This window comes from Ammodytes marinus (assembly GCF_949987685.1).
Source record: "Ammodytes marinus genome assembly, chromosome: 12".
Lineage (NCBI taxonomy): Eukaryota > Metazoa > Chordata > Actinopteri > Uranoscopiformes > Ammodytidae > Ammodytes > Ammodytes marinus.
The window spans coordinates 17,929,873-17,944,927 of record NC_137216.1 but is presented as its reverse complement, the minus strand read 5'-3'; the positions used below and the strand labels follow the sequence as shown (position 1 = coordinate 17,944,927).

Genomic DNA, 15,055 nt, shown 5'->3' with positions numbered 1-15,055 from the left:
GATGCATCTGCATCAAAGTCTGTCATTCAAGGAAATTGTTCAAAGTATTTAACCTTACATTTGATGGATATAGTACTATGTTGTCAATCCACAGTATTTTAACCATCACACAACAACCACACAAAAAGCAGAACCTTGTAAACATGGTGATCTTTCCTTTCTCATACCGTTCATCCCACATGACGTGAACACAGCATCACACACATGAGATTGTAATAGATTCACTTTTGGAAAGAAACAGAATTCCCCAAAATGTTATTATGTTATTAACCCTAACCCTTCTGTAAAAAATAAAATAAAATAAAAAAATCCCACCAGACATCAACTGAATTATCCCACCCTGTTATTATCCCCCTGATGCCAAAATACTCAGTGCACAATGGGTCATTCATCACGCTCTTAACACTGGTATTCAGAGTGTTGTTGGGGAAAACTGCTCTCTGTAGAGCCACCAAGAGATAAAGAACCACTCAAGCCTTTTAATTATTCTTCACAACCATTTGTCATTTCACATAATACAGTCGTCCTTTATAAAAGTAGGTGACTCCCGTGTGGATGTTGCCGCATCCAAATTGTTTCTCAAGACAGGATAAAAGGCAGCATTTGTGTGGACCTCCACTAATTCATAATACAAATATGAAGGAAAAACCTATATTTTAGACTATTATCTCCAGGACCACTTTGTTTTTCCGAGCAGTGGGGGATGATTGTAGCTTTGTTTTACTCCATCATTCCTAATAGCTAAGTAGAGAATACACTTTTTGAATGCTTTTTGTCAAGGTCATTGTGAGTGTGAAGCGTGACAACAGTAATGTGATCACGGATTTGCTTCCATGTCATTGGAGCGCTGGATCACTGCTATCTTCAGCGCTGTGTGTTTCTGACATTGTGAGACTACCACTGTTACACAATATAATATTGTACAGTGCATGCATCTTTTAGGACTGGTTCAATGAGCATAGATTCCTTTATATAAATTGATTTAAGAGAAACAAACATTTGGCAAACATTGAACTGTTATAAATGTTATTTTTTTGTTAAAATGATGATAAATACACATTTTAAAGCAGCTATGACTGGAACCTCACACTCCATTGAGCCTATGCATTGTAAAGAGTGTGTCCCACGCTTGTTCTGACCTTGCTGTGTGAATATCAAACCGTGATAGCAGCCTACCATACATCACTGTCAAAGCACAGACTGTTCCAGCCACCTCCAGGTAATCTATTTGTCCTGGCAAAATGTGGTGTAAATGGTGCTCGGTTTTCTTGCAAGCCCAGCAAAAAAAAAAAAAGGAAAAAGGAGAAATGATTTCAGCTGCATTGTATGCATATGTGGTATTTCCTTATAGTGGTGACTGAGAGTGTGTGGTCTTTGTTGTACCTGCGATTTCTATTGTCCACGAGGATCAATAATGAATGGTTTTATATTATGAATGTGTTATTATTTATAGGTGTTGCTTATTTCCTTTAAAATGGATACAGAATGTTAACGTTAAGCCACTTCTGGCACAGTGCTTCGACCTACAATGCGTGACAAGTTTCAAATTGTGCTCACCACACAAGGTTTCAAGCTTTACTGAAAGCTTTCAGTGTGCGGTCAACCTTCATCAATCCTCTATATTCTTGGATCCCGTCCTAGCCGTTATAGTCGTCAATGTGACGCAGTTCACGGTTACATAACATTATGTAACTTCATGACTTGCAGCATCACTCTAGGATGGGGTTCACAGCATTCATTGGAAGCTTTTTCAGTCGTATGCATTGCTAAAAAGGAATATTTATTTTTTTGCATTTTCCTATGGCTGTGGACTTTGAACTATATTGATATATCTCAAACAAAGGCTGTTGTGTGATATACTGAGATAGATATCATTGCCTAGAGAGGTTCCCAGTCAGATCATAAGTGCAAATAACGCTGTCCTCTTAATGGACCTTTATGTTCTGGGTCAGCAGTGCATTAGGGGAATGTTTCCTGATGTAACAACAACCTTGTTACACCACAGAAGTAGTCAGTAAAACAAACAGCAGCTTAATGGCTTAAAAGGGAGGGATGAAATAAAGTTGAAACAAAGAAATAGAAAGTGTGGTGCAGGTCAAATCAGAACCAAAACAGCCAGAACGAATCATGTGTTTGAATCTTAAATGTGGCTGGATCAAAACAGTCGGATAAGCTCTCATGTCCAGGCTGTAAAAGATATCATATAGGCCTACTGTATAGTTCCATCCGCAGGCGTCCCATCTCTGGACATGTTTCCGGGAAACAAGCAAAAATCAATCAGTGTCAATTAGAGCTGCGTTCAAAGCAAAACCACATCCTGGGAGTCAGATGCTTCTTCTGCACTTAACAGCAGGCCACGCAATTACGCTTCCAAACCCTCAAAAGTGCTCAGGGTCTAAAAGGGCTGAACCGGTGCTTATGAAAGGCTCTTACTGTGTTTTATCTTTACCACTCTCAGGTACCCTCCTGAGCTGAGACTTTCCCCCCTTAGCAAGAGAGAGGGGAGCAATGCACTGGAAGCCCTCCGTTTCACGTCTTTCATGTTATGATCCGTGCCACACCAGACACCATAGTTTGGGATGCCATGATTCTACATAAGCACACTGATCTTCAAAGGCCCATTTTCCTGCTCCCCTCTCTGTTGTTCACGCTCACATTTTGATAGTTCTCTCTGCTGAGGTGGCGTCAGCGGGAGCTAGAACAGTCCTTATTGATTTCTGAAAGGAGAGAACTGTACATTCACTTCCTCTCCAGCTGTCCTCTGCAAAAGGTGAGAACGCTGCAGTATAGCAGCTGAGTCTGAATTAGACTGTGAGACGTGGGAGCATAATCACATTTGACTCGCAGTGTGAATTGCAGAGGCAGGTTGCAGAGCCATTTCTCCCACGTCGCCATCATAAACCTGCTATATTTGATACTTCATTTGCATATACACAGAACACAAAGCACTGGTCTGAACTGCAAGGAAATTCAGACAAAGACAGATGAGAAAAGAAATGGCTTCCAGCTTCCAGACAGTTACATTTTTTATTTTATCATAATGTGGAATAAACCACACGTAACAGTGCATTTGATAAATGATACAAATGATTAAACTGGATAAAATGTTGTACACATTTCAATGTATTTTATCATTCCTTTAGAGTGGTGTACAGTGTTTACCACATATTGCATACAAGAAGTAGGCCTTCTAAACACAGAATTACAAGTCTGTTTTTGGTGCATAAATATGCTGTTGTGAACATTTCAAAGCTGTTTCATTACTGTTCGAATGGATTGTTTAAAAATAATTTTTTTCAGGAGTTGCTTATTATTGCTGTTCATTCTCTATTAGTTTAGTTGAGTTTTTATCTTATTTTGTAGTCCAAATGCTTAATGTTGAATGTGACCTTTTTGAAATGAGTTAGAAAGCCAGAGCATCAGCCTGCATCAACATCAATGATGTCATATTTTGCTTGCGTGCTTGGTGCTTTTGTGTTTTTTTGCTCTATATGTGGTCCCGGTCATGATCTGTTTCTGTGGCAACATGATTTTGAAAATAGCTCCTCTCCTAACGGCCCACTGCTGTCACAAGTTGGGCCGGCGGCAGCCCACTCTTGATTCATGACTCATTCACTGCTCATTATCATCCCACTCTCATTTGGTATTTGCCAGGCTCTCCCCTTGCCTGGTTATCTGATGGAGATGGTTGTGTGGGGGGCGGGGTGGTGGCTACTATAAAGCTGGTGTATCCGTGCTGCCATTGGCTGGTGGGATCCATTTAATCTGCTGTGTGACTACTACAGGGTCCGCCCCCTGCACTCCTCCCCCTCTCTCTCTCTCTGCCCGCTCCAACAGCATCCATACACAACAGTGCGCTGTCCCTGTTCCAGGAAGAATATCAGCTCTGCACAGGGAGGAGAGGATTAGCGCAACCACTCATCTCATCTGCATACACGTTCCCAGAGAAAACCACATGAGCACCCAGGGCTGAACCTCTTTTGTATAAAAACCTGGCAGTCCTATCACAGAGGCTCCACTTCATCTACTGTCACTGCTGTGAGAGGATTTAACAGGGACCACAGTTTTTCCCCTTTTGGACTTTTTTTTAACCTAATTTAAGTTCAGAATTTGTCTTTCTGTTATGTCTCTATTTAATGGGGACAATGCAAGTAATATCAATTGATATAGACTTGCTTTGAGCTTCAGATAGCCTTGCTCCTTTATTTTTGGGGGACTTCTTACACTGGGTTTTTGTTCTTTCGTCTGGTTTTTCGGCGAGTGTGCAGCACCAGAATGCCATCTAGGGAGTCCTACGAGGTTCACAAGGAAGAGAAGTCCCTGGTGCAAAAGGCGAAGCGAGAGGCCAATCATCAGGAGGACATTCTGGCCGCAGCTCTGGGGATGAGGATGGGGCCACAGAAACCTCCGGCCACTTTCTGGCAGCCTCTGAAACTATTCGCCTATTCACAGCTCACCTCGCTGGTCCGAAAAGCCACACTGAAGGAGAACGAGCGGACACCCAGGTCTGAGAAAGTCCACAACTTCAAGGTGAGAGACTTGAAATCCACTCAAAAAACAACAACTCTTCTCGGCTGTGTCATCTCCCAAAAACGTTTCGCTTTAATTTCATCTTGTTTGGCCAGAGGGGCTGCTTTTCATGCTCCCCTAGTGGGAGATAGAAGGAGGAGGAGGAGGAGGAGGAGGAGGAGGAGGAGGAGGAGGAGGGGAGTGCTACAGAGTGGAAGAGAGAGGGGATGAAAAACAGAGCTCTTTTGGTCTGTCCAGTCCAGAGCCTTTATCAAAAGAAAATCTGTTGGGTGGTCTGTTGGGCCACTGCTGTTAGTTTGAACAGCAGATGGAGAGATTAGTGGGGGAAACAGTGGAGGAGTGTATCCCTATTTGGCTCAAGCTCTCGCCTTGTTTGGCTGGTTAATGTAATGGGATGGAGATCAGCAGGTGAAATATTACCTCCAAGGCTTACAAACTGCTGATGCCTTACCAATCTCTTCCGGGCTGCTTTGTTCCCTTGTATAGCTGAGTGTTGCATTTCCACATTATTTTAGGGGTTTATAAATTCTGTTGAAAGCGGTTAAGTGTAATGTATAATTTGAGTGAATTCATAAAACAGAGAGCATGCTAGTATACTTATGTAGACAACATGATACAGTTTAACAACATTTTCAAGTAAACAAATTAAGCATTATGATTGTAAAATGCCACATTGATCAAGTTGAACTATGGTTTGACTCCTACATGCTAATACAACAGCTTCTTACAACATATGACTCCAAAGAGACATATTCATTGTTTTTCTTGCCAAACAATGTGCATGATACAGTTTGCATCATGGGGACTAAACAAAGAATAATCATATGAAAACATAAGTCAATAACAACAACATTTATTAAGATAAATGTTACATTTTAATCCTAAAATTCTGTAAACAATAAACATGAAAAGAAGCGTAAAGAAAGTATAGGATGACATCACTCCATGTGATTGGAATAACCATTAATGATGGGTGATGCACTGTAATACGCATGCCTGGAAAATGGCAATTCTTCAGCGAAACGTTGCCTGCTATCTGCTAATTGACCTAAAGCGAGAAAAAAACAAGGAAGAGTTGTGGCTTGCTCCTTCTGCCAGGGGCCTTCCTGTTCCTTCTGCGCTGTTATACCAGGTGAAGTGTGGGTGCTCCCTTTCCTACACAGCCTTTGGTGGCCTTCTACTGCTTCCAGGGCAAATTTCCCTGACAACTTGCAGTCAAATCCCAGTGTGCCATGACAGCAAAGCTGCCCCATGCACCCCACTTCTGTCACCGCTTTACCCACCTCCGTATTGTCAGTTTGAGGGGTCTGTTTGCACAAACAATCCTCCTCTGTACACAGATAATCATCCTCCTCTGCCTCATTTGAGATGGCAGCAACCACAAGTCTCATGGCCTGCTATGGAATAGAATGACGTGTCTATGGTGTAAATGGCTGCAACTCCCTTGCTCTCTCTCTCTCTCTCTCTCTCTCTCGTCATCCGCACTTCATCACTAATATCTGTCTCTGTCTCCCTCTGTGTTGTAGGTTCATACCTTTCGGGGGCCTCACTGGTGTGAGCACTGTGCCAGCTTCATGTGGGGACTGATGGCTCAGGGGGTCAAATGTGCAGGTACATCTTCTTCCCATGGCAACACTAACACAGTCTTTTATAAACTACTTCCTCACTTCACAGTGTGGTCTGGTTACATTGATGGTGTCCAAAGTGAGCATTAACCTACTGTATATGGGTTTTTAGTGCATCTGGACCTGGATTATTGACTTTTAATCCAAAAATCCCAACAGTATTTTGTGGATTAAGGGTTGGATAACACAGTGACATGAGGGCTGTGTAGCCATGATGTAACTTTGATACTGTACACTATGCTAAACCCCTATTTTGACCCACTTTTTGCCTGGGTTTGTGGATGCAGTTAAAACAAGAAAATACATTAGTTTCAGCACAATCATTGTTTGTATGTTATTTTCTTTTTTTTGGGGGGGGGGGGGGAATAATGACTAGATTCTTTTGCTCAGGGCTCGGTTGTTATTCACATCCGGTTGTAGCCATTACCATAACAAAGGCTATCAATGTTTCCACTTCCACGGTTTTGCCGCATTCTAACCTAGTAAACACGCAACAGTAGGTTGACAACAGCAGCAGGCAGAAACGATGTACTCAGTTCTTTAATTTCTTTCCAAATGCATTGAGCATATTTTCGAAATACCCACAATCCAAAACCATTTTCAGTCCTTTATGAATATTTCGTTACTTGGTGTGATAGACGCAAAATACACACATCCAGTCCTCTTTTGTATTTTCCCCTTTGTTTGACAGATACTCTGATGAGATTTCTATTTCACTGCACTTGTTGTTAGAACTCCTCTCACATCCAAGAATAGTGCGATAATATACTCGGATGTGTGTCTTTGATGTTTTATTGATGAAACAAAGTATGTCACACATATCTGTGGGAGCTCTGACGTTCAATTATTTATGTGCCGATTTTGAAAGCCGACAACAAGGAAAGGGAAGGCAAGGCCCATATGTTTGGAGCCAATCTTTACAAACTCTTATGTTGCCATTCCTTTACACTCGACCACGGCTCCCAGAATCTAGGGCAGCGAAGTCTCACATGATGAGGACATTTGCATACCAAAAAGTGTTCTCCCACCCCCTTTTTCTTTTTTGTATGTGTGAACTGTTCTTGGCTGAGTGCCGCGGAGGCAGCCTCTCTCTCTGCTTGTGCTTGTTGTGCCACATTTCCTCATCCGAGTACGCCCCCCAGTCTCATCCCATCATGCCCGTGAAGAAAAACAAAGCTGGCATGTCTCTTTAATGAGGAGCAGAGCTGGGAGCGTGGGGAAAGAGCTCCATTTCCACCCACATTAAAATTCAGAGGCTTCAACCAAAGAGCTAGGTCAAGCAGCTCAAACCCTATTTCACTTAAATACTTGGTAGAAAAACCAAAGCGTCTACCAAGTGGGGCTCTTTTTGTTTTTCAGTTCCAGTCGGAATGGGACCAGCTTCAACTAGAAAAACACTTGTGGTAGACGTGATGATCAAAAATGAGCAACCAGCCACCATTTAACTGTTTCCTAGGACCCTTTAGCCTAAAACAGAGCTGCAGCCTCCTCCCCATAGCAACAGAGACAGAGCTGACGGTGCAGTAAAGCAGTATCCCCCGTCTGCAGGCTCCAGGTTTCCCTAGAGTCCCCCAGCTCGCCCTCACCCAGCCCACCTGGGACCCAGGGTCATCAGTGTGCTCACGTGGACAACAGGAGCTCAGAAGACTTGTGTCTGATGACAGGCCCTCCTCTATTATACCGCCTGTCTCATGCCCTTAAGAGAATCATCTCTTAAAGTAATTACATTTCTGCATCACTGCATATAAATGTGGGCTGTGTGAATTTCTCCGGGGACCCATATTAATCTAAATATCGTCTGAGGTCCTCCAAAGCATAGATTCTTGGCGTTCAGGGGTATTTTTTATTTAGAATTTTAAAAAAATATGTTATTTTGTAAATGGTTTTTTTTCAAGCAAAAACCACATTGCATTTGTCAACAAAAAAAAAAAAATCATATTAAAACATTGGAGACTACTCAACAGATCTAAGAGCTTGAAGAGCTGCCCCATTTTAGTCTGGGAAACTAGGTCTAGTGTAGCCCGCAGCGCCTCAATAGCTGCTTCCACTGCCATTGTGTGAGCTTGTATTGGGAAAAGAATAGAGCACGCAGCAGCGCTGACTATCCCTCCTACGGGCCACAGCATTATCCAGTGTTCCTCTAATTCCCTCAATGCATCTCTGCTAGCCGTAGTCTCTCTCTGCGTCTGATCTCCACGGGCTCCTCTGTTCCCGACTAGGTGAATCCTGCCCTCAGACAGCTGTTCCTCACGCCCTGTCTACTGTGACTGAAGACAAAACAATGTGGGATACTTACACTGACATCATGACTAATATGCAATCTAAAACATTAAACAGGATTTTCCTGAATTTAATAATAAAATAAAATGCTTTTTTATCATTGATGAATTACCAAGACTATTATATGCATGTCCTGCCTTGTGCTTTTGTTTTATTTTACTGTTGTTAATATTAGATGGTCCTCTAGAGGTGACTTTGGATCTACTCGGTGCTCAAGGTGACTCCATTGTCATGTGTGGTGGAGAGAGAGGAGCTCTCCCTTGTTCTGGCGACATTCAAGGGGCAAATAGCAATCAAGGGAATTAACACTCTTCTACGAGCCAAAACACACATAAAACCAGCCAACTGAATCAAGATGACGCTCATGCTGAATGTGATTTAACACAATAGACCACCTCACTTTGGGAAATTACTGAAATAGATTAAATATTTCAGTTGACCTTGTATTGTAGTTGATTTTACATTGCAAATAAGATCCGCACCAACCTTCCATTTTAAGTGAAAAATATTCATGAACTCAACCTGCTCTTTGTCTCTCTTTCGCTAGACTGTGGGTTGAATGTCCACAAACAATGCTCCCCTCTGGTACCAAACGACTGCAAGCCGGACCTGAGACACATCCGTAAAGTGTACAGCTGTGACCTCACGACCCTGGTGAACGCCCATAACACAGCACGACCCATGGTGGTGGACATGTGCATACGAGAGATTGAGTCAAGAGGTTAGTTTAGGATGTCTGTTATTGTATTTCCTATAAAGTATAACACACCGTTTCCCCCCAAAGATGTAATTGAATTAATGTTGAGCCCAAGCAGCTATAGCTTTCCATTGAAGGGTTTGCTGCAAAGTGAAGAGGAAAGCAAAGAGCGGCAAGAATAATTTAAAGCATATAAGCACTGAATACCTAAGTGGGAAATTTAGTCACTCCTGAATAATTAATGTTAAAATTTAAATGGAGCTCAATTTAAATATCAGTATTTCTATCTGTCATGTGGTGTGATTTCTCCTCTGAGTTCAAAATGTCCTTCTGTGTAGTCAAGTACCTTTTCTAAATGAACCCTTTTTAAATGCATTAATTACACTGATACAAACCAGTCAGCCTTGAGTAATTAGCAATGGATGTTTCAACTTTTTAATTTGTATCTCGAATTTTGGTATCTGAGTTTGACCAATCCAATTTTAAAAACTCGATTTTCTGACCTGACTTAAATTTTACATCCATAAACTATTCTTAACAACTTGTATATTGGACACATACATCTTCTATCTGTGAAACCTGAAAATAATTTAAATAATAATAGGTATGTTTTGAAAAATGGCATAAATGATGCCTGGAGATGAGTACAAAACAGACCAAATTCAGACAGATGCTTCAAAGCTACATTTCAATGTTAGGTATTCAGTAGAGATTTAATTTCATTTCAGAAATAATGTTTTAACCGCTTTGGCTGAAATTATTCTGTAGAAATGTGTCCTTTAAAATACCTTTTGAAATGAAGTTTGTGGGCCCTCTTTACTGTATTTATTGTGAAACAGCTATTTTAATAGTACGCAATCTATACAAAATACTCCTTAGTTTGCATTAGTAGTTTACATAACTGACTGAGTTGACGTCAGGCCGGGGAGTGACTGAGAGGAGTGATGAGTGTGCTGGTAATTGTAAATGTGTAATGAGGAATACATTAGTCCGTTTCCTGCTGCCTTATTTGATTGCCTTTCAGTTAAATCATTCAGCTATGTAGGAAACTCATTGTCTGCCCACTAATACATGTCTGTAGCTAAGTTTGATTTATGTATTTATTATTTTGCCCAGTGATGCAGAAAACTATTTGCAATTTGCCCGTGTTGTTCCACTGTCTGACGTTGTGGACATTTTATCCTTAATTTCTTATGCATATTTAAAATGTGCTTAATGGCATTTTCTTAATCACCCCAAGGGATATAAGCAGGTGAATTTTTCTACATTACTCATGACAGGCCTTACCATGTCTGAAAGGTTGTTTATTTCATGTTTGTCTCTCAAGGACTGAAGTCTGAAGGCCTCTACAGATTATCTGGATTCAGCGATTCGGTGGAAGAAGTCAAAACGGCGTTTGACAAAGGTATGGGTTATCCTTTGGTTCTGTCCATGTGTGTGGTAACTGTTTTATGGATTTATTTGTCACCACACAACATGATGATTGACATTGCGTGATTTCATATGTTTAAATAAGACACACATAACATTTCCAATTAGCGCAAGAGTGACACATTCGTGAGGGATTACCGTCCATCTGGGAGTTCAAATCTTATTCTGACGTGTCCCTCTCACGCAGGGTTTCACTTCGTGGGCAGACTGAAAGGGAGGGACCTCAGGGGATACAAACCATGGATGTACTCGCACTGCCTTAAACAAAGCTGTAAAAAAAAATAAAAAAATAAAACTGCTGTATTGGGATTCAGTAGTAGATTTAGTGAGAATGAGCCTGTCTTGGCCCAACGCATTGTGAATTTTAACTGAAAGAAAAAGCCTGCAGCAGTGGGCTAAAACTCATAGCCAGATCCGCATGTGGGATATCATCCATGACAGAGTGTCATTCCAGCTCACAGCACTGTGATGTTCAGTCTGCCAGCACAAGTAGGCCATGGCCTCTCTGGAAAGCATGCATAACTGAAGGAAAAGTCAGAATAAAACAGGCCAGGCGGATGATAGCAGTTACTTTGCGAAAGAAGACAGATCGAAAGAAGCCTTTGTTCCCCCCTCCCACAGTAACAAAATATCTCTATTGTGAAAAGTAAATGTGCTGATTTCAGCCATTCTTTATTTACATTGTGAAAACTCTCCTTCTCTTCTTATTGTCTTGTTTCTTCACAGATGGCGAGAAGACAGACATCTCAGGGAAAGCCTATGAAGACATCAATATCATCACGGGTGCACTGAAACTGTACCTGAGGGATTTGCCTGTTCCCGTCATCGCGTATGATGCTTACCCCAGGTTCATCGAGGCTGCAAGTGAGTCAACAACTGAGGAAAATGAGTCAGAAATGCACCTGTTTCAAACCCTTGCAGACAAACATCCATGATTGAGCCTTAAACATTTTAACCTCATTTAGAAAAGGCTTAGCTCGGTACACATGACATATGTCAGTTGTAGTATAGGGAGCTGTAGAAAGAGGGTGGATAAAATAACAGGAACACCTGTATGTGAATACAAATCGGTAACCTTCAACAGATTTCAGTCAATAAATATGACTACATACAGTATTTGTGTACCTTATGTATGCCTTAGTGTGCCCCGACTGCACTTTGATGCTTGTTCTTCTTACTACTTACTACAAAAGGAGAACATTCATTGATAATTTTCCTCAGTTGCAGATGACACAGATGATACAAAAAGCAGCCTTTTACACAGCTGACTTCTACGAATAAGCCAGTGACTTTCAGAAACTCTGACTCCTGAGTCTTGAATGAGCATTCAACTCCAATTGTGCCCCTAATTTGCGAGACACGACCATACAGTCAAGACAATGTTAATTTGCATTAGTCATCTCAATGGCTCTTATTACCCCACAGGAAATCCCTTGTGTGCTCTGAGGTCACAGAGTGTATTCTAGGCCACTCTAACAGCACGCTCCTTTCTGTTTTACGTTCAGAGCTCACGGACCCCGACAAGAAGCTTGAAGCTTTCCGCGAGGCTCTGGCTCTGCTGCCCCCGTCGCACAATGAAACTTTGAAGTACCTCATGGCACACTTAAAAAGGTGAGTGACACAGTTGACTTCTGCAGGAGCTTAAGGACTGTGTGAAAATTATAAGGAGGGATAGATTTTGGAAAAGGGGGATGATTATGTATTTTACATTTTTTGTAATCGGAGGGTGGTCAAAGAATGCCGAAGAATGGCTGTTAAACGGGAGGCATCATCTTTGTTTTCCCTCATACATTTGGCAATTGCAATTGAACAGTACCAGGCAATACTGTTACATTTCTTCGACATATTGTAGGGAGGGGGGGGGGCATTAGTGTTCAGCCCCCCCCCCCCCCACCCCCTCCCCACGCAAGTCATTTTCATACACTCCCTAAAATGTATTTCCAGAGACAGTGCATGTTTCTAACTTTAACTCTTATTTTCAGGGTGACACAGAATGAGGAATTCAACCTAATGAATGCGGAGAACCTCGCCATCATTTTCGGTCCCACCCTAATGCGCGCGCCAGACCTGGACGCCATGACGTCACTCAATGACATCCGCTACCAGAGACAGGTGGTGGAGGTGCTCATTAAAAAAGAAGATTTGCTCTTCTAAACACAGATCAGGACTTTTATAAAACAGCTATCTAATCATTATTTTATGTGAATACTTGAATGACTGTTTGTACTACATTGATTGATAAACATTTTTTTAAATGCCCTGCGTTTGGATGGACTATAGTGCTGACCCAACATCTGTTCTCCCCTGTAGTGGTCAGACGGTGAACTTGACGCTTGTACATTCTCTTATGTCTCCCCATTTTTGTCGGGGGACTTTTCAGAAGCTGACAGACCAGCATGCATGGTGCGAGGTCTTTGTTGCTTTGTAGTTGTGTAACCCAGCATGTGTTAAGATTGTGTAGCACTGTGCTTTTGCTTTTGTCTGTTCTGTGGTAGTTATACTGTAGAACACATTCCCAGCTCCCTGATGTGCACTTTGTTTTTTCTTTGAAATATTCTTAGCTGGATCTAAAAATAAGCTACTGATTTCTTCTGGGGTCATTTTTATGATGATGACGTTTTTTTTTTATCTCCTCAACTGTTTCTATGTAACCTGAACCTTCCCTGTTAATGTGTACACACACTGGTGCATTTGCCTGATCTCAACACTTTTTTTGTGTTATAAACAGCATTATTTGTGATTTACATTTTTTACTCTTGTGTCTTTGTACACAACATGTGCATGATTATTTTAATTTATTAAACCTTACTCTGACAAATTAAGTTTTTAATGGGTCGTCTGAATTGTCATATACAGTATGTACAGCATATCTTAAATTGTGTGTTAAACTTGCATTCAACATTTGTCACGGCTCTTGGGGGCAACAGATACAAGCTGTAAACACAACTTATACTAGCTTCTTACGTATAGATTCAGAAGATATGGAACAACATTCTTGTCCATTGCGAGTTGTGTTACTGGCCATCCAGCGATTGAGTGTCCAATATTTGCTCTTATTTTAGCTCTAGCCGTAAACATCTGCTGTGGGATCAAGTTGGCACGTTTTATATCAGTTGTATTGTCAATACATGCCATAAAATACAAATTCAAAAAAATGTAACTGTTTCACAAATGTTGATTGTGAAACCAGTCTCCATTGTGTTCTAAAACACCTCTATGCACAGGGTGATGTGTTTCTACAACTCCTGTATACATGGTAATAAAATATAATTAACAATTTAGTTTATTTTGGGTCAGTCACATTCATTGTCCTGCTGCCATCTTTACTCACTAGAGCACCAACTATGAATTGATCAACCACTGAAAACTGTCCCCAACGGCTCTACCTATTTATTCCTTTTCGAGGGACATTTGCTACAAAAGACCATGCGTAGCTGTTTATTGAAATAAGTCCTTCTGAAAAAATACATACATACAACATATCTGTGACCTATTTATAAAGATTTCTATTTACAGCAAGAATTCAAAGGCTTGGGGTTGAGAACCACAGACGGAGTAAGAAATGATTAAGAGACAGATAAACACATTGTTATTTTTCATGATATTTGTAAAAAATAAGAAAAATACGAAATAATAATAATGAAGACTGTATATAATAGATTGACATGAATAACATATTTGCTTGCGGCTGCTAGATGACCCAGGCAGAACAGACTTCTATTCAGCATATTCAGAATGACAGGTAATGCCTAAAAGCGACATGTCATGTGACTTTATATAAAGCCCTCAAAACATCACATCAGTCACACTGATTCACTGTGAGATTAAAAACCAAACAAGCAATACCTAAGGCAACACTACTCGTGCACTCAGTGAGTTTGTTAATTACTGGATAAATGTGCAAACAATGTTGCGTGAAATGTATGCATTTTAGGTTTTAATTACCCACTGGTTATGTCTTTCCAAGCTATGGAATCTCTTAGAACCAGCCATGCACAGCCATCCGTGGCTCATTACATGATCTCCGTTTTGTTTAGGATCAGGGCGCCAATTTGAATTGTGTTTTTAGTTCTTATTTTTCTTACTTTTATATATATATATATATATATATATATATATATATATATATATATATATATATATATATATATATATATATATATATATATATATATATATATATATATATATATATATAGGGGAGAACGGGGTAATCTGAGACACTTTTTACATTTGCTCCCCTCTAAGCGAGCTAAAATGATTTATCACTCAAATTTACACATTTCCCATTAATTCAGGATGTTTCCTAGAAATGGGCATTAGCAGAATTTTTTCAAGACAAAGGGCAGTGAAAATATGATTGTTTAAAAAAAAGTTGTGATGTGGCTCACTTTACCCCTGATCCACTTACTTTTTCCACTCTGAAACTACCATAACAACACATATTGTAACAGTAAGAATCCTGAAAGCTAGCCACACATTCCAGAACTAA

The 15,055-nt window shown here is 40.7% G+C and overlaps 1 protein-coding gene across 1 annotated transcript; it reads left to right on the top strand.

The window, feature by feature from the left end:
• Nucleotides 1-3,954: 3,954 nt before the first annotated feature.
• On the top strand, nucleotides 3,955-13,361 carry chn1 (chimerin 1). The gene is made up of 7 exons (XM_080038738.1): nucleotides 3,955-4,530; nucleotides 6,057-6,141; nucleotides 8,983-9,156; nucleotides 10,460-10,537; nucleotides 11,290-11,427; nucleotides 12,069-12,174; nucleotides 12,546-13,361. Exons 1-7 carry the CDS (start codon nucleotides 4,276-4,278, stop codon nucleotides 12,715-12,717), a joined length of 1,008 nt encoding a protein of 335 aa, XP_079894864.1. The 5' UTR covers nucleotides 3,955-4,275; the 3' UTR covers nucleotides 12,718-13,361.
• Nucleotides 13,362-15,055: the final 1,694 nt, after the last annotated feature.